General features: G+C 38.2%; 1 protein-coding gene across 2 annotated transcripts in view; it reads right to left on the minus strand.

Moving 5' to 3' along the window:
• Nucleotides 1–317: 317 nt before the first annotated feature.
• MND1 (meiotic nuclear divisions 1) overlaps nucleotides 318–23,628 on the minus strand; it is a 44,969-nt gene continuing 21,658 nt past the window's right edge. Inside the window, exons 5-8 of one of the 2 annotated variants that reach the window (XM_009567181.2) lie at nucleotides 22,691–22,765; nucleotides 20,792–20,906; nucleotides 3,974–4,018; nucleotides 318–2,367 (exon numbers count right to left, since the gene is read on the minus strand). In XM_009567181.2, coding sequence (XP_009565476.2) covers nucleotides 2,261–2,367; nucleotides 3,974–4,018; nucleotides 20,792–20,906; nucleotides 22,691–22,765 — 342 coding nt within the window. In that variant the 3' untranslated portion in view covers nucleotides 318–2,260. The other variant, XM_054066130.1, reaches the window with a different exon arrangement.

Here is a 23,628-nt window from a genome sequence, read left to right on the forward strand (position 1 = left end):
TTTTCCTGTTGAAACTCACCTAAAGTAAAAAAATGCAGATTCATGAGAAAGGTAGCATAAAATACATCAACTCTACTAGAATAAGCAAGAGTTTCTGATAAGGTGTCTCTTCTTCCCTGCCTCTCTTCAGCTGAGAAATTTCTGTTCTGGCTGTTCCAAAATTGTTTCCTTATAGGAGATGCGTCCTCCCACCAGGCATGCTAAAGAACACCAGAAGTAAAAGCCAGAAGTAGAAAATTAGAGCATGATTGCATACCTGTGTTCTATTCTGTACCTGTAAATCAAAACCAAAACTCCACCGAAAATTACGTTCCTAGAAATTCCTTGTGGCTGAACTAAAGTTTTGTGTCCAAAGCACAAGGGCTGTGTTTGACATTTCCTTAAAATTGCTTGTGCTGGCTGACTGTAGCATCTCTAAGGAAGTCTACTGCAAGTACAGTTATTTAGTGTCTATTTATTATATTTAATGGTTTTGTTGCAGTCCACAATGCTTTCACTCTACAGACAGGAAGCCACAATACTGCAGCTAAAGTTACATAGCTGGTCATCTTCATTTCCTTCTTGAACTTGGAAAGTAGTCGAAGCAGCAAAAATCAGGAAGAAACACCAATGTCCACAAGTACCTGAGGAAGTCTTGGTGCACTAACTGTTGCAGGCCATAAGTTACCTGAGACTCCTTGACAAGCAAAGATTCAGCCATGTGGAAGTGATTCTAAGAGGTAAGAACCATCAATGAGTTCATGTGCCCAACGTTCCTTCATACGGACAAGGCTTTTGAGTCATCATGATCATCTCTTATGAGTGGCAGATACATGCTCTCAAACAGAGATGTGCCAAGGGGCTTCTGACACCTGTCAGGCGGTACAGAACAGATGCACAGAAACACAGATACTTAGCAAAAAAAACATTAAAAAATATATATTAAAAAAATCACTCAAGAGTGATATCCTACAAGGAACAGAAACAGCTCCTTCTTTAGTGTTTCACAGCACACAATCCAAGAACAAGCACCCAAGCTACAAGTGCATCAGGACTTTGGTTTGGCACCACCACTTAGCTCTGGTGGAGGTACTCCACTCATTGGGCAAAAGCCAGACCGGTGAGAAACACTACATTCAGCTCCACAGCACCCACATGATTAAGCTCTTACCAGTTAGCAGCCAGTAAGCTGTTACTCAGTTTGTAACACATTAAATGTTTAATATTGCATAGATGAGGAATAAAATCTTCCCAAACACGTCAAAAGAAATGTCTCCATTGCAATTGTAAGCACAGTGACATTTTACTATGTGCCAGGCATGGGATACATTATCCTTAGGCAACAGATAGTTTGCTATGCTACCTCTACGAGAGGAAAATCTTCCACTCAGTACCTTACCAATAACTTTGCTGTCTTCATAGACATGGGATGACAATAGCCAGAGGCACGCCTAAAATCCTCGGATTTTAACACGCACTGAACTGCTAGGAAACATTTTAATTGGAAAGGTCGCATAAGACAGACATCTGAATGTATCTCCAGCTAAATGTCACCGTTTCAGTGCTACTCTCATCAGAGGTTACATAAAAGGAAGATGGACGCTTTCCAGCGATAGACCCACCCGCCTTGCAGCAGGGCTGCCTGCCTTATAAAGGCAAAGCCAAAATCCTCCAGACTCACACCGCAGAAACACAGTCTTGCAATGTATGGCTGTGGGAGGTAGGAGACCAGCCTGTACTCACCACCCTTCTTTTTGTATCCACACATTGATCAGAGCTACAAAGCAGAAACTGATCAAAAGTGAGGTGCTTGTAAAATTTCACCAAACAAAAAAGAGACATTCTGAACTTCGTTATTACGTTGTTTGGTTGCTTTTTTCAGTCTGAAATTGAAAAATGTACATAAACCCAAAGATGCTCAGCATCTTCAATTCAATTTGAACCATAAATTGAATTTGGTCTCTCATTCCAGATTAGCTTCCTAAATCTTGGTGCACTGTGACAGAAATGGACAGATGAGTGCCCTTCGCTTGCTCTCCTATGCAGTAACACTCTTGATCAGGGAAGCTTTCTCGGTGTTAAATCCCGTACCTCCACTAGAAAAGATTTAGCTCTGATGTACTTCTATTTTCCAACAACAAACAAAACTTTTATTAATTTTAACAAAAAATGCAAATTAAGGGGTGGTCAGTAGCTTGGAGAGGATTCAGACACATTTAAATGCCCACCAAGAATATTTAACAAACTATGTACAAGTATGTCAGCCATCAACTGCTGAACACTAATCAATGTAGTCAAAATCTTCTGGTATTCCAAAACTTTTGTCAATTCTGCTCTCCTCAAATCCAAATTTACGTTTGGCCCAGGACTTTATTGAAAAGATGTTATCTGTAAACAGAACGAAAAAACATTCAGTTTTTAATGTTTAGGAAAGCATGAATTACAGCTTTGGCTACAACAAAATCCTATTTGCACTTTCTGTGTGTATGAAAAAGTTCCATAGTGGAGAACATCCTTATTAAGTCATTTAGAACAGAAAACAGGAAGGGGTTGCTAATGACATACTTCTACTGAATACTAAAATATGTCTTCGTTTCTGAAGGTTATCTTGCTGCTTCTCTGTGACAAGACTGAAAGCTACAATTACAGTGTAAGCCTTCTATAGCGTGCCGAGGAAAGTATGAATATGCATAATAAGTATTTTATAGGCTATTTTTCAACTAGACACCTATTGTGTGACTGTTACAACTGTGAAAATCAGATTCAAATTAACTATAAGGTCCTTTCTAGTCCTGCACATTTGTTCAGATAATGTACATTTTGTTTGAAAGCTAAAAAAAGACATTCAAGTAGCTTTATTTTAGTCTTCTCTCTTTTAGCATCACATTATTTTAGCCTATACATTCTCTGCAATGTAACATTTTTTACTGCAGTACTGACTGAAACTCACTACTTCATTGCTAACATACATAAACTGCAGCATTCCATATAACAGGAAGTGTTCTCTGTGTCTGCACATCTTAGAAGTATTTTCCACCAGACACTAGGTTTTAAAACTGTCTTTTCAAAAGAAAAAATATGCTATAGCATATAACCTAATTGTCTAACTAAACAGCAAAGTACTTTCTACAGGCTGCGGCACAGTTCCTTTAACTCTCTCAAGACCTTGAAAACAACAGCCCGTCATCAACAAAGCCCTGACAACAGTACTCTGTGAAGTTATTTTCTAATACATAATTTTACTTCCCCACATGCAGTGAACAACCCCACACTAATGAAGATATAAAATTATAATAGTCAAAAGATGATATTCTGCTGCACTTGGCCTAACCAATAATAGTGAGCCATCCATCAGCAGCAGATGAATTCTAAGCAAAAAATTATAAACAATATTCCAACTAATTAAAAAAGTAAGGGCATACATAATGCTTGCTCTGCAAAATGGAAATGTATAGCAAAGCTAAGTAACAGCAGAAAATTGAGTTAAACTTCCATACAAGTGTTATCACAGTAACCTTCCTCAACAATACACAGCAGTTTTCCTCCACGTCAAAGCTGATGAATTAGCTTTAGAAATACCTACCTTATGTAAGTATCCGTCATATGGTAGCAACAATAATGTTCCACAAACATTCTTGTAAACTTTCTGAATACCTGGACGCTATCATTTCTAGTCTCTTTCTAGTAATATTTTCTTCATCTTAAGAGATTTTAACTCAACCATGAAAATGAGCTGCAGGTTTTAACATGATGTGCAAGAAAGCACCAGAAAATCAAATACATTATGTGCTGTGAAGTATGTTCAGTAACTAAACTGAAAAAGTGTAGTCTTTTTTTGAATCATGATAGTTTATCAGCAAAATATATTTCTACATGTTTTTATGAGTGAGGGCATGAAGTCCTAATCAAATTTAAAATTCTTCACAATTAGTAGGTCTTTTACTGAAATTGCTCTAGTCTGAAGCTATTTTAAGCAACATAAACGCATACACACCAGTCCATCTATTGGCTGCCTCCTTGGCTATCTTGTTTGTTTGGCCTGAAATAGAGAAGAAAAACAAACATACAAACAAGCATACACCAGAGTAAAATCATACAATAGTCAAGGCATAGAGATTAAAATTTTATTGAGATCATTTTCAGAGAACCACAGAATATAAGGGAGGTATTCTAATGCTTCCAAACCCTTCATCTTTTTTACGACTTTAAGGCTTCAACAAGCATAAAGCTAAGTTAAGGAAAAACAGGAGCAAAGGAACATAAAAGATACCACATGAACAGTGAGTTTTTCAAGTATATTTTAAAGTAAAATGATGCTATTTTGGTTTGCCTGGGGGCTTAATTGTCTGTACCAAGACTGGAACTAGATATATGACCTGAAGATACTAGAGGCAACCGAGATGGAAAATATTTTATAATCCTCTGTATACATAAGTAATCCACCACATGGGTATGCGTGACTCTATATAGATAAAGAAAGTGACAAGGGTAGCAGTCTATCACATTAATCCAGAAGTTTACCATATAGCTCTCGAAGTACTACACAGCTCTAGAAGGTCTCTTGGGCTTTGAGAACCCCCTCAATGAAATGAAGACAAAATAATGCTCTTGATTATTAAACTTGACTTCCCTTCCTTACTCCAGATCTTTCCTTCCCACTCCAGATCTAAATACATAATAGTAAATTACCATTACTACAAATAGCTTTTATATAGTTTCCATAAGGCAAAACAGTATCAAGAAAGATTTCCCTTAGGTCGCCTTGCTCCCATTAAAATAAGTACTGAATCAAATCAAGGTGGTTGGTTTGTAATGTGGGAATTTATCAGAATCATTATGGTTCTCACACCTACACATAACTTAGGTATTCCCAGTCAGTCTTGTTAGTACTTGCATGATAATAGTCATTTGCACGGTCAGCATGAAATTTGTCTCCAGGGGTACTGAGAAGTGAATATAAGATCAGGTATCCATTGTTATAAAGATTATACTTCAGGCAAAACTAAATTACGTTGAAAAATCATCTGCTAGTACACAGGAAGACAATCATTCAATACTCTATCCTTAATACTTCAATAAGTGATATGAAAAGTGTTTTAATCAGAGTAAAACACTGTTCCAAAACCAGTGCAGTTTCTGTAAGTGGCTTACAATTAGAAAGCTTGGGCATAGTGTGAAGAAAAGCAAAACAATAAGATGAGCAAAAAAGGGAGTGGGTGAGAAGATGGCATTTTTGCTTGTTTGCATGCACCAGAAATTCAAGTTATTCTTAGCTTGAGAGAGATATTCCTTATTTGCTTTGCTGACTGCTTGTTGCTATCCTCACTTGTTTAGTTCCATGACCAGCATCACTGAGAACATACTGGTAGCCACTGGCACTTTGAATGATACTTTACCTAACACTACATAAAGCAAGCCTGCAGAGCAAGGGCTTGCACTGGTCAAGACTTTAAATGTGTTACTTATGACACTTCACTCAGCATTTTTCTGAAACTCTAGAGAAAAACTTCAAAGCTGTATTTTACTCCAAGTAATGAAGTTTGAAATGAAACAAGGGAAGTAGATAGTATTAAACTACATGGATACACTGCTGCAAGGTGACAGCATCCTTGTGGCAGGTGTGCCAACCTAGTCCACAGCATCTACTAGACCTCAGCAGAAACCTCTGCTTTGATGAAAGAGCAGATGTGCTGAGCCCTGTGCTTCGCCATTACACAGTAGCTCTAAGTTCCTGCAGTTTTCAGCACGCAGCCCTGTGCTTAAAGCACAGTGACTGTATGGTAGAATGCATTAATAAAATAGTGGCAGCATGGTGTTACTCGTCACCCTTGAAATGTTGCTTATACATGTTAAAATACACACATGCAATTGTATTTTTAAAATATGACTTTTTACCCATCAAAGGAAAGGCTGAGGTGACTTACAGGTACAGGTTGTGCACTGGGGTGGTTGCCTACAATGAAGCTGTGGCTAGAAATCAAATCATGGTAGTAAAAGTAGGAAGCTATAACAGAGAAACCTCAAAATAAGCAGCACCTTCAGTGACTTAAATAGCAGAGAAGTAACAAAAACCAAACAAACAAAAACCAACCAAACAAAAAGGAACTCATAAGAGTAAAATTTGTAGAAGTAAAATGAAGAAATATTTCAACCGTGTCATTCTTTCCACGCACCACCTGGGACTGATCACAGACTGGCAGCAAAGTGTCATGGTAGAAGTGCGGAAGGATCACGAGGCAGAACTTCAGGATGGGGAAGGTGACATTCAAACAATCTGGCTGAATATCAAAGGAGAGGCTGCCTCAGTTCTTTGGAGGCTGGGAACACACATCTCCCACATTATTCTGCTGCTGGGGGGATCAAGGCTGGGGAAACAAGAGCCACTTGTAAAGCCTCAGGCACGTGCAGGGAATACATTCACAAGAGGCAGGGGCAAGTGCTTGCTGCTTGTGATTTTCCATTTATATTGGCTGAACCACACACTCACATACACGAGAGCACAACAGGTACGCAGGTATGGATTTATTCTGCCACAGTGAAAGTTGCTTAGACCACCAAGCATACTGTATCAGTAGCAACGCCAGCTAACTTGGGAAGCCGCAAGGCACATGCATGTTCCTCATGTCCAGCCTAAGCAAGCTCATGTAAACAAGACAGCTTGTACTGTCCTTCATCATCAAGTGAAACCATCACTGCCACTGCTGCACAATGGCACTGCAGTTTGCTTAACCACTAATTCCTTCGCTTAAATTTTCCTCTCACATTTCTTTTTATAATTTGGGGTGAGGGAACCACACCTCATCCACTCTCCAGAAACTACTGTCATCCCCACAGCTGTTGCCTCATGGCTATGGGTTGAGTATTTAGCTATCTGAAGGCAAGATTAAAGTCCCTTAGGATGCAGCTCAAGTCCTGTCAACAGTTTTGCCTGCTGTATCCGACAGCATGCCTGAAAAGGGATGGAGAAACAGGTATTGACAGTTATGAACCTGCATGACCTGAAGACACCAGCTACATCTGCATCATCACCGACATCTTCCAGAGGCCCCCAACCTGGAGTCTCCATCACAAGAATTGAGAGAAATTAAGGAATCTGCACCTTGGGTATTTTCTGGAAACCTTTTATAGTTGCTTGTTGGAACTTCATTGGTTGCATCATCTGTATGTAAACATGCACGGAGGGTGAGGGAAAGGAGGAGAGTAAAACAGATGTACCCCAGACACACCTACTTTATGTACTGATGTAACTCAACAGTCATGCTACTTCTGACTGCCTATTCTCTAGCTCCACAGGATCGTACAGCCATTGGTCTCCTGGCTTCTACATTACACTGAAAAAGTAAGTTTAAGACCTAAAGAAGACAATAGCATGGGAACTTAAAAATGCATACAGTGAAGAAGAATCAGGACACAAACAGTGTGAACTGTAAAAAGGAGAAACCCAGACGCTGAAGCCAACTGGCTAGTTGCCAAACCCACCACAACTATTGGTCCCAAGCTTGGCTGGAGTCCTGCTGATCCCCCTGCTGACCACAGCTGCTCTATCAGAACTTGGTTTTTTGGCAGCTACTAAATAGTGCTCCAGTGGCAGCTGTGCAAGACAAAGAAAGGGCCAAATGTGGAGAAGAGGTGAGCAATACAGGAGGCAACATATGTTCCAGATGTTCTCTTACCACTATTAGGTCCTAGTTATGCTTTACTTTTTATCGATGCATCTGCACATAGGCTGACAATATATACAATTGCTGTCTGGAAGCAACAAAATAATCCATTTGTTCTGGATGTTACATATTTGTTTCAGTAATTTGCATCAACAGACTTTCCTGCTCCCAGGCCTGCAGGATACAAGTTATTCCCTTGTCTGAGGCACATACCTTTATCCTCCACTGACCAGTTTCAGGCACACTTGGCATTTTCTAAACAGGAAAACAGAAGGTTGCATTCTTTCTCCTGAACTGAAAAAAGCAACGACTGTGCGTGCAGCAATGCAGGGTGAAGGAACAGCATGGATTGCTACACTAGTCTGTTAAGGTAGCAAAACTCATCCAGAAACATGCCATTAACAGTGAAGGCTAAGGGTCAAAGAGTTAGTTTTGACCACTCCTCATGGAAGTCTCTTCTTCCTTCAGCCCCAGGTATCTTTGGAGAAGTGCACAGAACTCAAAAAGCCCAGATTCTGGGACCTGAACCATTGTCCTAAGCATCTGCGATTGTCCTTATCACAGGGACAATCCCCTTAGAGGAAAGCAAAGGTAGGGAAAGGGAGGCCCAGAACCAGGGAATGTCTAAAAAGAAAGTGAGGGAGGCCTGGAAACATGCTTTTTAATGCAGGGGATTATTGGCATTATACCAGTGACCCACAGGGATTCAGGAGCAGAGACCAGAAGATGGAGCTGACAAAAAGGTGTGTGGGCAGCTGCAGGAGGTGCAGTAAGCTGCCTTCTAAAGCAAACAGACAGCACCTGCTCAGCAGTGAAGTCCAGCAGCACAAAAATGTTAACATAGCAATGTTTCTGAACAAATCTGAACTGGCAATATATATTGGCTCAAATCTTAGCACAGTCAGGCCACATTGCTCCTGATCTGACTCAGGAAGCCCTACAGTCATTCTCAGCATACTGGAGAACTATAGCCTCCTCTTTCTCTTCCTCCTTCCTCCAGATTTGCTCCCTTTCACCCTGGAAGGGGCGGTGATGGGAATTAAAGGTCTTAGTTGTGTTCCAAAATGGAATGGCAAAAAACTGTTGAAGTCTCAAGTATTTCCACAGAGTAGGAAGACCACTACATGCCTCACAAACACAACATAGATGCTCCAGGAAACTAAGTTAGTCCTTCTATCAGACTTTGGACACTTCCACAGGTGAAGACCAATCACAATAGCAACAAACACCACCATCTCCTCACAAGCATTTTCCAGTCTTAGTTTCAGGTTCTTTAAAAAAGTTTTTTGAAGTCTTGCACATATCATTAAAGTAACACTAAAGAAGCAGTCACTGAACAATATTCAAAATCGGACTGTAAAGATAACATATTCCAGCTCCAACAGCTATACTAAAACCATCTCAACAGCTGGAACCAGCTCACTATCACCTACAAATTTGGAAATTAAGAAAAAGCTGTAGCTTTTTTTCTTCTGCTAGCTTCTCTCCTGGCATTTTCAGGATAACCTTAAGGATTATTTTAAGTAGTGTTTTCATGTGTAAACAAAATTTCCAGGTCCAGAAACCTCTATTTCTATGGAATAACAAAAGTTACGTATATTTATAAAACTAGCACAGTTTGGTGCCAGTTTTGACCTACTATAACTAATACCACAAGAAAATTGTGTTGATTTCCTCACTTAAAAGACGCATCACTGCAGAGGGAACCAGCATCTTTACACAGAGAGAGTCACTTGTCAACCTTTGGGACTGATAGCAGATACATGCAAAATACAACTGCATTCAGCATGTGTGTGAGGGAGTAATTTTACAGTGGGAATCACAATTCTTATGTATGAAATTCAGAGAACAGCTGCAACTGTTCTCACAGGCCAGTGAGGATTATTAGCCCAAAGACTGAGAATCTCTCACATGAAACTGGTCAGGGTAAATTAACTGCATTAAGTGGATTTGAATTCCAGTAATAATTCTGCATCCACTTAGACTGAATTTAAGAAGGAAAAAGTGGCAACTACCATAAGAGCAGTACGGCAACTTGATTCTCCAATTACTCTGATAATCCACTGCCTTCTGCAATCCATTCTCCTCCTCACAGGTTGCCTTCGCTTTCCAGAAATCTTGTTTATCTTGCTACTACCACACTGTGACAGATTTGTGTTTCCCTGCATCTCTGGGAGAAGCATCATTATAATATCCTGTGATAAACAATTTTCAAAATCTTTCCCATTAATGAAAACGTTTCACACAATTAAAGAGCTTGTCTCGAAAGGGCAGGGTAGATGCTGAAACATAGAAATTATACACCTGTCATCCACAGAAAGAACAAAAGCTAACTACCTAGTAACTAGTACTGACACGTCCATCCACAAACTGACACTACAGACCCTGATCAAGTGACCGTTGCTTGTCATTGGAGATTGTTCATGGCAATGATATGACCAACTGGCTTCTTTAAAGTCTTTGAGAATCCTTGGGATTATGTAGCCTACAACACTGTCAGCAGGGCAACTCACAACACAGCAAGAACAGCTTTAGAAGAGTATTTTGTAACCAAGTATTAAGCAGAGATACCTCTACACTATATGCAATCTTCACCTTCCTCCATGCTTTCCAAAGGGGTGTTTCCTCTTATAACTAGAATAAAGGGTGCTTGTGTAGAAGAGTGATAGCACATGAAAATTCTGTCAAGTCCTCTGAATGCAAAATAACACCTCATTCTTCCTCCATACTCCAGTATCCCACATAACACTTATCCCCATCATATTAATCAACAAGTCACAATGCTTCAAAATTCAGGACTAAATTCAAATCAATGCATATATATGATTTCTCATTTAAATGACATCACAAATTCAACAGAACTAATCATACTGACATATCACTAAATAATGACAAGGAGTATTTCTTTTTACATTCAAACTCTGAACAAAGTTTCAGAACTACAAGAAAAAGTGTTGACAATTATGAAACCTACCTACTGATCTAAAACTATTTTGAAAAGCATAGTACATAAGCCATTTAGCTTATAACATTATAAGTCATAGAAAAATACTCAAAAATTTTTGATACATGAATAAATGAAACTAGCATTGCTGTTGCAACAGCTCTGTGTGTGTGTGTGTATATACACGCCCGAAAATAAACCTCAGCAAATACATAACATAACGCCAGTCTTGTCTATATGGTGAGACACGGCAGTGCTGAATAAAGTTACCAACAAGCTGATCAACATCTCTGAGAATATGCTTTTAAAGGGTCTGTGATATTTGTTAGTGTGTTTGAAAAAAAGTGTCAAGTTCCATCAGCAAAATTGCCCTCTGTCCCATATGGAAAGGTCACACTGTCAAATTTCATCAGGGTGTACACTGTCTCTCTTTGAGAAATGTCCAACAGCATTTGTCACAATTGCTACCAAGAGATTCCCCTACGCAAAACACATGGTCTTGCACTTACCTTTACTGTATTCATGTGCCCACTGAGAAAGACCATTTGCCTTTCAAGTGTTCTACCTGAAAGCTCACACTGAAATCTTAGTTGTGTAACTAGAATATCTCTATTCTTATCCAAACAACTGTGGGAAGCTATGTGCTTACAAAAGGGAAGCAAACACACCAGCCTTCTGATTCAGGGTTCCCTAAGAACACTATTTTTCTTTAAGTGGGTAATTCCTCCCTCCCCACTTAATTTACTAGTAAAAGCTCTGTACTCTATACCCATATCAAACTGCTGCTGAACTGCATTTTGGAAGGAGGCCCAGCTCAGAGTGCTGTGGTTTTTGTCCAGTTACGGATGTCACTCGAGTGACAAGAAGTTGTAGAGAAGTGTCTGGGAGGCATTGCAGGAGGTCCTCTGGTCTGTGTACTTGTGACTCAAATGCATGTCCAACCTTACCTATGCCATTTCTGAGGTGTTTGCAGCATGCTTTTAAGGTTTCCAGTGTTAGAACTTCTACAGCCTTCCCAGGCAATCTAGTTCTGCGTTTGATCATTGTCATCTTTAGAATACCTTTCTACCTGACCTTTTCTTTGCCCTGCAATTAAGGTCATTACTAACTGCTGAGTTCTCCACAAACTTAAGCAACAGGCTATTCCTTTTGGTTTCTGAAGGAGATAACTGAGTGAAATTCACTAGGAGCTGTTTTCTCTTGAGCCCTATTTTTTATAATTTTCTTTCCTCCCAGAATGTGGTCACTCAATGTCTTTTCATTCTGCTCTGAATTCTCCCTATTAGTTTAAATGCCTCTCCGGTAGGATATCCAACAATGACGCTGTTACAGCTGAAGCCTCACTAATGCAAACTTGAGCAGAAAGATACTTAATACATCTCACTGGTGGCTAGACTTCTGTTTCTGCCTCTTAGTATGGTGACTTCACTTTCTGTAACAAGCACCTCTTACATTCAACCTGCAAACTACTATAACCCTGCCATCTTTCCCTAATCCTCTCCACTTAACTATCTGCTCCAGATCATTTATGTAACACAATATCCTTGAATGTCTATATGTCCTTGTACTTGCAGTGAATTTTATTCAGTATTTTTTTAGACTATCTTTGCAATCTGTCATGCTCATTTTGAAATCTTACCTTGTCCTCTGGCCATGCAGCTTTTTCTAGCTTTGTCATCTGAAAATATACCAAAAGCATATCTTCTATTCTATTATCCAGGTCCGTAATATAAATCCTGAGAAGATGCAGAGACACAACAGACTCTACTACAACTTCATTGGTTCTACCCCCCTTTCTGGTACTGATTTACTAATAAATACATCTTGAATACAATTATAAAGTAGTTTGAGATTCTCACTACTGGAGCTTCATCAAGATTGTTTTCCCTAGTTTCCTTAACATTGTATCATGCAGAACTGAGTCAAAAGACAAACTTCTCCCAATCTATGAAGGTGTCTTACAGTAGCAAAGACAAAACCTCTGTGTCTTCTGGGTGTTTCCAAATTGTTTGTGTTCCAGATTGTTTTTTTCTCAACTCCTGTTCTTTCCAGTGAAACTATAGTAGCTTATATGATGTTAAAGTAAGAAGGGGAGAAAAAACATTGGAAATACTCTCAAATACACTACCAGTGCCAAGATTAGCCTTGTACTCACACAACCTATCCTGCAAAACGCCTGCAGTTAAATAACACAGAACAAGTTACCTATATTAGGAATATACACTGATAATATACGGTCCTAATCTAGGCAAACCTGTAATGAAAACATACTCTACCATCTCATAATATATGGGAGGTTTTCTAACATATGAGATAGTCAACACTTTTTTTAAACCAGGCCAGGGAAGACTACATTTGTTAGTCATGCAACTTAGCACTGAAGACAACAAATTAAAAATCCTGACTCCATTTTGCATAGGAAGTAATGAAAAAGATACAAACCAGTATTTTTCTAAAAAATTCCTTTGAACATCACCGTAAAATTTATCAAAAAACAGCCTGAATGAACCGTACAACACATAAACCTAGCAGGTCTAGTGCTGGGAGAGGGAGGCAAAATTATCACTCCACAAAAACCTTTTTGTTTCTTAGATAACTGATCTATACATTACTTCCATTTGATGCTCTCTTCATGGCTTTTAAACACCGCCAAACGGATTACTGCCAATTCATTTCTAAATCAAGGAGTTTCATAAATGTAGTCACAAGCAGCCATCTTCTACATCACAAATTTCACCGTCTACCATTCCCAAGCAGCCTAACAACTTTTGTCATAAAAATTTACTGACTCACACAAAAATATTATTCACACATATTTCACCCAACTGCCTCTCACCTACATATTTTTTCAGCCCTACGAATATAAACAAATAAGAAACAAAATAAACTGAAAGAACAAAAATAAGCCTTGTGAGCTTTCCCATTCAATTTTGAGAAAAGGTAACTTCCCAGAGTAGCCAGTTTATTTAAGCAGAATGTTACATATGCTAGCTGAAGATCTGGTCTTCCAACTGCCTCTTTTCTGAGCATTCAATTAAAACTGCACTGCTAAAAGACAAATTATTTTAAAATTTTCCTTTTCTTTCTTTTTTTTCTTAAGCAGTTAAAATGCAGCTTAATTTTAAAGTAAGTTATTGTAAGTCAAAGGTGTCCAAGAATAATAACCTTGCTAGAATCTGTTTGAGGTACAAAACCACACGTATGCATGTGTTTTCAGGACAGTTTTTCATTGCAGAGTAACCTCTTAGCCCGAGTCCAAACTTCAGGCCAAACAAAGATAGAGAAATTCTCTGAAACACAGTGATTTAGGGCCTTTTGCTGAACATCAAATGACTGTTCTGAACTTCAGCTTCTCAGCTTCAGTCAGAAGTCCCACATTTCACTTTAAGCTTTGCACCCTAGAAATACACATGCTCATGCATCTTAAGCAGTAGCAGTGTGTCCTAGTGGTCCTTTGCTCATTGTTTCCCATGCCTGTTACAGTCTCCTTCCTTCCTAAGTGCCAGAAACTGCTTACCCATTTACCTAACTCTGTTCCTCTCTCATTCAGTTTTTTCCAAATCGATTTTTGACACAGTTCAACTCATTGCAGAGTTCAGGAAGATGCCCTTTAAAAATTTTTCACCTGATGTGCTCCTAGTTGGTCAGACGATCCCTGTTTGCTCATTAATACAAACTAGTATAAGACCGACAACCCTGGGAGATGTATGACAAATCATGAAACGTATGAAAGCCTTCTGAAGAAGGTGGAGAAAGAAGGCAGCGAAAGAATTTATCACACTGTTCAGTGGAAAGAGATTTCAAAGACATGAGAAGAGGCCACCTCAAGACAAAGATATAAAATACCGTCAGTTCCTAACTCAAGCTGACAAATCTGACTCGCTGTAATCACTGGTGAACTGCAGCAAGGAATGAAGGGCCAAGGCAGGAACTCTGTAACCTACTTTTGTCAGGGAAGGTCCTCAAACCTATTATGACCACTGGTCATCACAGCCAGACTCTGCTCTGGAAGTGTTTGCTCTGTTGAAAGATCAGCAAGTGTTTTCAGTAACTGAACTGCAAACAAGCCTCCCTTGATTTTCAAGTGAAAAAGAAAATTGGAAGGGATGAAGATAAAGAAGTTGAAATACTGCTTAAAGTTGCAATTTCTTCTCACTTGCTACAATTACTGAAGGAGCCTGGAGCATTAGTGATCAAGTACACACTTGTAATTCCACTCATTAGTGCCCTGTTCCTTTTTCAACTTTATTTAACAGTTAAAATTTATGTTCACTGTTACTATGTGTAATTATGATTACATAAAAGTAATTTTTTAATTTTTAGAAAGAATTAGGAAAAGTTACATTCCATTTTCTACAGAATTTTGCTTTGTCTTTTAACGTAGTTTTAAACAGGTAATTTAATTTGCCAACATTCCAACCGAATGACAAGCCATTCAACGAACAGCACAGAGAATGGGAGAAGCATAAAAAATATATCTCAGGTTGATGCAATTAGTCAAGTTCTTTCATTACTGGTGCACATTCTCCTATTCCATGATGAAGGAGAAGAAAAGGAGGGGTGGGCTTTGTGATTTTGCTTTTATTAGTAGCAGAGAACCCACAAGTTATGTACGTGAACATACACTGTCAATTTACTGGCATATCATCATCCAGAACTTCAGGAGATTAATACATTAAACAGACAATCACCTGAAAGATGAGACTTAAGTAAAAAAGGAGTGTCTGCTTTTAAATCTCTTATTTTTCTATGTACTTCTAAGCGTCAGTTCACCACAAAGAAAGCTTGGTTTAACCATCTAAGACTAACATACATGTGAGTGGAGATACTAGTCTAACTTCAATACAAGGACTAATCTCTAATTGCAGAATCTTTGTTAATGGTATTGATGCATAAACCATAAAAAGCACAGCTTGTCTCTCAGATGCCAGGTGCATATTTCATGGTCAGTAGCGAGCAAACATCCTCTTAATTGCAAACTGAACATATTGGATCTAGAAGTGATTAAAAAACCCACTCTCTCTACAGGCTTGATCTGTACCCTATTGATCCTGGTGGCACCTAGATCAGGCTTCAAATTATTTGTAGACATTCACTTTTCCAAGAGAACCATTATATTTATAAAAATAGCTACTTAATGGTTCATTAAGTGAAAGGACTGACAAGGCTGTTTTAGTTTAAATAACCTTTCTCATACCTTTTCTGAACAATAGACTTTGCCACAAAGTATAAAAGAAACCTCATTAAACCATTATTATTATTATCAGCGTTTTGATGAATTTTGTGTAAAACTGGTGAAACTTATTTCAAAGCCTCTCTGTTCCCAGGACAGTCTAATTTTCATTTCATTTCTTCACTACTGTTCCCTGTATGGGAACAGGGATTATTCCCAGCCTCGGTAAGAAACCCTAAAAAGCACTTAGCACTTGATACTTAATTTCGGTAATATTAAGTACATCTGTGTGCATAACACATTTTTCAAATTGATTTGAACCTAACAATTAGAACATAACAGCTGGCTGTATCAACAACAAAAAATCCAAAACAAACAAACAAAAACCCTAATTCAAACGACGCAACCCACAAATCCAGCAGCTAAATCAACATTACCTTTTCAGCATTCAGTCTCAAGATTTCAAGATGAACGAAGAAACTGGTAAACCCAGAACTATTTTCTCATACTGCCTTTATACTCCAATACAATTCTTGACAACAGTTTGTCAAGCTGAAATTTTCAGTGTTTAGACACATGAGAACAAGAAATTTTTGAAGCATCTACAGTGAAAAAAGACACTTTTAAATACATACTACACACAGCATGACATTGTCATGGTATTCAGGGAAGCCTGGATGTTTTCCCAAAAAATTAATTTCACACAGCCGTGTAAGTATTATGTTTTACACAATAACCTAAACCTTAACTGGACTGGTAGTGATGCCTCTGAGATCACACTTTCAAAGATTCAAAAGGATAACTATCCGGATATTTGTGGTTTGAACTCCTGTAGACTTAAAACCACTTACACTACTTGTCACCAAGTAAAATTAAACAAAGACAACAGAAGAAAAAAGGTTGATGCCAAAATTGTAACATTACATGTGTTGTATCTGGCAATTTGCTTATTTTTGAGAATGCTATTTGTCTAGACGTAAAAATTATCAGCAACTGGACATTCTAAAAACATGCTAAATAAAACAGGAATGCTGACATGCAACATCTAAGATTAAACTTCATAAACATTAGCAATTGTACTACAGGAAGACACTTACAGTATGTAACTATTTCTGAGATTACTGTTCTATGCAAAAGCACAAAGTAACAAAAGCCTGGCTACTGTGAAAAAAATAGCTAAGACCCAACAATGCTTTAAGATAGTATAAATCAACATTCCTCTAATTACAGTGGAAGAACACAAACTTCAGAAAATGAAACTCCAGACATGCAGATTTTAGAGTGAACACTGAAAATGTTTAGCTGTTTCCAGTTACGAGCTGGCCAACAACTCAGAACAAAATCTGCATCATTCATATAGTTAGGCTGCCAGTCAGACCTTTCTATAAAATTAATTGTCGGAAAAATTTTATTAGCTCACTAACATCTCTCTCTGCTGGGCAGGAAAAATAAAACTTATGCAGCAGGTTAATCTTGATGTTACGCGGGGCTTTTTTAGTTTGTCTTATGAAAATCTGGATAAATTACAAGTTATTGAAAGCTTGAATTCTCCACGACTCTGTCATCTCCCATAAACTTTAGGGAATCTAGCAGCATCACATGTATCCAACTTCACATACATACACGTTATGTCATATAAGCCTTTCTCCTGGAGGAATAATCTCTACAACAGCTGCTTCCCCATGAGAATATCCTCCAGCCTACAGAAATCTGCCTCAAAGCTGTGAAGCAATGGCTCTGTCCTGTGCCAGCTGAAGCAGGATTACAAGTTTAAGAGAGCAATATAAAATCCCAGTTATTTTTTGTTTGGTTTAGGTTTTGGTTTTTTTACTTCCGATGACTGTTGTCAGTTTTACTGCCTTCAGTGTTGAGAAAGAATTTATTACTCAATCCTAATTCACACAAGGAGGCATAATCAACATTTCCAAGTGGCAAAGACAAAGTTGAACCAATGAACTGGAGTGGTTGTTAGAAGAAATATATCTATTTTGCAATTCTAGGTATATTTTTACAATATTCCACCTGTAAAATAGACTTATCCAAATATCTCCACAAGATCAGACTATTATGTAGCTTCCTCTAGTGGTCAGTCCCCAAATCTTGTTTATTAGGTTATTTACAGAATAAACAGTGATTTATGTATTTAATTGTTACATACATAAATACTAAAATTCTACACTGAAATCCTATAAACTTGTGAAGGCATTAGAGTTTCCACTTCAGCTCTCAAACACAAAAGCTGAGGAAATTAAGCTAGAACATACAGCAAAACACTTGTTAGTGATATTAAAAGGATAAGCAGTGAAGTCAGAAAAAAACCAGTTAATATTTTTGTATTCTGATTTATCCTCTTGTGAATACGTACGATAACATATTTAGTTACATGGTCAAGTATGACTTTCCCCACCTCAAGACTTGGGAAGCAAGACAGAAGTTCAGCATTTAGTTGAGTCTTCAGGTATTTGCTATGAATCACTCAAACTTTGGTTTGACCCCGGAACCAGTATATGTATGTTTTAATTAGGTTCACTGTTGTACAATCGTTTGTTTCTGCAACAGGCCTTTGAGGGAAAGAGCTTTTAAAAAGGCATAGCAAAACAGTAACCAGTTTTGAAGGCCACTGAAATCAGATGACAATTTGACACACCCTAAAAATACCACAGCAAAAATCAAGACAGCTCTATGATCTGGGATGGGAATTTTATTCTGAGAACCAGAAAGATTTCCTTACAAGTCATTAAAGAAGAGGTAAAGCCCAAATGTGGAAAGTGACAACTGTCCATTACAAAACATTATATTGAACAATCCAACTCTTAAAAAAAGAGTGCAATTATATAACATAACAGCCGTCTTTAATTTCAGACTTAAAATGAGGTAATTTAGAGTTAGTAATCTGCTCAGGTGATCTAACTGAAATAACAATGTACTATCTAAATTTTATAGCCAGTAGAAAGTACATCACTCATGCAATTTCAAAATGCTTTAAAATCTGTGAACCAGTAACTGTGATTACAAGGTTATTCCATGAAACAGCAGCAGTAACTTTCGTGTCTAGCTGAATACCTTGCCCGAGATCCTTTATTGCCTTCTTTCACTGAAAACCATAACTTCCTGCACCTTGTTTTGCCTTTGCACTTCTTTGCACTCTGGAACTTGAGAAATGCCCTCCAACCTTCTTTTTCCATTCCATTCAGCTTTGACAAAGACATTAAGCCCCCAAAACTGACATCACCATTTATTCATTTTTACATGCCAGCAACAATGTGCACTGCCAGTGCAACAGTAACTGATGAAATGTAAACCAAAGCAGAAACTTTTAAACCAAAAGTCAGGGACAAATTATTTTTTAAAACACTGCTGCATACTTCCTGCGAAGTCACTCATTCCTTGTATTCCATTAGAATTGGAAACTCCAAAGAAAACCCAGCATGTCAGAGACAGTACAAGTCAATAAGTGTTAAGTCAACAGTATAAAACCATACTTGTGTATTAGTCACCATTAAGTGTCTCTGATGAAATGCTTATGTTTTAAATAGATAAGACAAAACCAAGACAAGACAGGTATCCCAACAAGGCTCACCTCACCAGCTCCCTTAAATGCTCATCCTTCCACTACAGAAGCTCACTTGGAGCTTCCATACACTTGAAAGAGGAAAACAGAAAACCAAACAGAAGGGCATGACTGAAGTAACTAACAACTACATTTCTTTCCCTCTTTTCAGGATATTAGTCTCTGTGTTGCCAGCTGATGAAGTTTCCCCTTGCATTCAAGCTGTGATTTGCCTTCTTGTGCAAAGCATCGAAGAATGTGCTTGCTGCAACTGCTTCAGAAGAGATACTCCTCAAATCATTCAGAGCAACACTTACCAGAAGGGTCCTTCAGCAGTTAAAATACATGGCACTACAAATACCTCTGCTGTCAGTATCTGCCTGACCTCGTTCATTTTTACAGACAGAATCAGCTGGAATGTGTCTGTTACTTGTCCTCAGGAGAGCACACAGCAAGGGATGTACAGCACAGTAACTAAATTCCGGTCTAGATCTTGTGTATTCCCTGGCATATCATTAAGTCCTTGGGGAAACACAATGCAGCTGGCAAAAAATTTGAGGGTCACAGCCCCTCAAAATAAATAATACCTGTACAATTTTGGAGTGTGCTGCCAGCTCTGTTTACATGTCTGGCTTTCTCTCAGCACATTTCTAAACCTGTGGACTTTGTTAGAAGAATCAGGTAAGAGAAGGATTTGGTTAGATATCTTCTCTGAAAATATCCCTGCCTGTTTCTCATCACTCTGTAATGGCATTTTGGCATTGCAGCAACTGAATTTGCAGTCGTGTTTGGGTAGCAACGTAAGAGCCTAATAAATAAAACATGAAAGCTGAAGTAGTTGAATTCAATAAAATTTCATGCATGCTTTTCATTTTCATGCTAAGGATCAGAATATTAATTAACATGAAGTCTCCAATTCTGTATTCAGTATTAAAGTCACTCGTTCCTTGTATTCCATTAGAATTGGAAACTCCAACAGAAAAACAGCGTGTCAGAGACAGTACAAACAGTAAGTCAACAGTGTAATATCAAATTCGTGTATTAGTGACAAGTGCCTCTAATGAAATGCTTATGTTCTAAATAGGCAAGACAAAGTAAGTAGGACAATACCTGCTTTCCCAGCATGAAATTGAAGGTAAATGGAAGCCAGAGACAACTCTTTCTACACAAATTCTAGGGTTCAGCACATTCAGAATTTATAGAATTAATATGGTCCTCATAGTAATTCTAACACGTCAAGGTATTTCAATTTTAAGATTGTTTGCTGACTGCTCAGTTATTGGCAGAGTAAATATCAATAAAAATACTACTACATAATACAACAGAACATGAAAAAAAAATGGTTAGTGTAGCTGTATAGTACTGTTTACAGCTTTAAAAAGAAAAGCAGTTATTTTTTGGCTTATCTCTGCATACCAGATTTTAAGCTAAAGAAGTGCAGACCTTTTCATGCAAAAGTTCACTTTAAACAACACACAACTTACGCATTTCTTCAACGACGTCTGGATCACATTCTCTGTATTTTTCTATCTCTGCTTTTAGCTGATCTTTTTTCTGCCTAAAGGCAGAAAGTTCCTCTATCAGAGTCGCACGTTCTGCCTGATGATTCAAATTATGTTGGGAGATATAAAAAAAATAGAAAAATAAAAACCACTAATTACTGCACAGAATTTTTTTTAAAAAATAAAAACATATAAATTCAAAATCTTTTTTCACTACTGCCTTCTGTCAGTGAACGAGATGAACATTTCATGCACATACAAAGGCCAAAATGAATAAACAAAAAACCAATTTTCTACACCTTTGTATTCGACATGGTTTGACAAATTCCAAACAGATCTCTTAACTGTTGGACTTAAAGATTAAATGGCACTTAGGAGTGCTAGGCTTGTAATTAAAGAGAGCATTATGGAAAACCTACCATTCACATTTCCACAAATCAGGATGCTGTGTACAAACACCCTCTGAATTTAATTTTGTCCTTCTTTTTCCCACACCAATTAAGAGCAGCTTTCTCAAAAATAAATTCAGATGTTCATGACATGGTAGTCTTTGCTGGGAGAGTATACCATATCGACCTCAAATAGTCTATTGATCAATAGGAACCTGCAGACACTGACTCAACATAACCTCTCCCACAGCCAACTCAGCACATACTTCTATCTCTGTTTGTAGTTACAGCCAAACATTGTAACCGGCCAATACAAAAAGAACTCATGGTAGGGTACTGGGTAGCCTAAAAAAGCCAGAGAGCATGAGTTTATAAACTATCAGTTTTCTAGCCAATGACACTCGCCACAGCAGCCCAGCAGCTTGAGGTGTTTGTGGGTTTTTTTTGCCCAAACCTTCATATTCCCAGTGCTTTAGCCAACAGTCTGTATTCAGCATGTTCTGAAAATGGAGATTGGAAAACAAAAGCTTCCAGATGCTGGGGTATGGAGGCCAGCTGCTCAGAGACCTACATCACAATCTAATTTCTCAGGATTTTTTCCTGGTGTATAATCTGGAAACAAAATACTGGAAGCATCAGCCGGAATAGGATTTCTAAGATCAACAGCTTCTTGTGACTAGAGCAGGCCACGTGGTGGAGAAGTCCAAGTCTCAAATAGTCCATTTGGAAACCTAACAAGCACAACTGCATGAGAAACCTGCCTCTCATTCCCCGATTACAGTCAAACCCAGAGCCCTTCTGTAAAACATTTTGGATTCTGAGATTTGGCACTTTTCTACAAAATTCAATTCCAACTGAAAACTTCTGGCTATCTCTGTTTATGCATTTATTTATTGGAGGTTTAAACCACTTTAGACTGAGCATCTCAAAACAAAACAGCAACTCAGAATATCGTATGAAGTACATCTAACTAGTATGTTACTTCATACGTATGATAAATATGAAGCCTAAATATTATTTGGCAGTGTTAACAGCTTCAGCATGAAAGGAGCACCAAGCTTACATGGCTGCTCAGAACAGCAACTTCGAAATTTAGATGATAAATTAGATTAAAAAAATAAGACCCCCAATACCTAAGTTTGCAGTTACTAGACCAGGCAGTTTGACAACCACTGGCAACTTCGCTACATACCTCTGGGTTGTTCAAGTTTCAAAGATTTAAAAATTAGTATCTCTAAATCTTAAAAAGGCTGCAAGATTACAGGCAGTCACACATTTTCTCAGCCTTGTAGCAGTCAGTTGTCAATATTTTACTCATTAGTGCACGACCAGCTAAGGAATAATATAATACTTGATTTTTTTTATTGTCCCTTTCTCATCTCCAATATTTAGAATTCTTAATGGATTTCCAACAACTACATTAGTATTTACAAACTGTGCATAATTGTAGGCCTATTTCTTGGTAGGAACGCCTCCTCCCCAAGCAACTTACAGTATCTTCACGTCCAATTTTTGATTTCTCAAGGCTTTTTTGTAAAGCCTCTTTCTTCTGACTGCTTTCAGCAAACTGATAAAGGAAACGAAAGAACAAAAATCAACCTATTACAGTAACATATCAAACATGCCTGTAAAACATGAATACATGAAAATATATTTAAATAAACAGGTGTGAATACACTTTAACGTATAACTTTAACTTTAACATTTATAACTTGTGCAATAACAATAAACACAAAATAAACACAAAAGCACACAAATACAAGTTTGAGGCTGAACCACAGAAAAGAATTAAAGGAAGCAACTGAAAGTCCAAGAAAGTTTCACTCTTGTGGTACACAATCTTGTTATGTACTGTATGTTCATCATGGGACCAAAATCCTATTTCATGCCATAATTTGGCATCTCTAAGCAAAGGACTCCACGACATGGAGGCTTTGGATTAGATGATTTCCTTTGGTCCTTTTCCAGCTCTCCTTATTCAACGGCAGCAGTGACAAAAGCTGTAGCAGATCCACCTGCTCAGCTGCTGATATCAGTCTTGCCAAAGTATGGTATGCTATTGGCATGGCCCCAATCCCTTTTGCATGCTGGTAAATAGAAGCCTCTGTAGCTGAAAGGCATGTAAAGCCATAGCCCTCTTTTCGATGCCACACTCACACTGCTGGATTTCAGAGTTCCCTTCCTTCATGCCTGAGGCAGAGGAATCTCACAGAAGTTGCATCTCACGGCGCTGGTGTCAATACTCCCTCCATTTTCTTGTTACTGCAGGAGGAATAATCTGTAAACAATGTCACCATCTTGAACAAGGCTCTTCCAGTTTAGTTGGGAGTTATCCAGAGACACTTTGGAATTAACCTGAGTAGGATGTATGACTCGCCCCTCAGGGACATGATACTCAGCATTAGCCAGACCGCTTTGAAATATTAAATG

The sequence above is a fragment of the Cuculus canorus genome, chromosome 4 (assembly GCF_017976375.1).
Source record: "Cuculus canorus isolate bCucCan1 chromosome 4, bCucCan1.pri, whole genome shotgun sequence".
Taxonomy (NCBI): domain Eukaryota; kingdom Metazoa; phylum Chordata; class Aves; order Cuculiformes; family Cuculidae; genus Cuculus; species Cuculus canorus.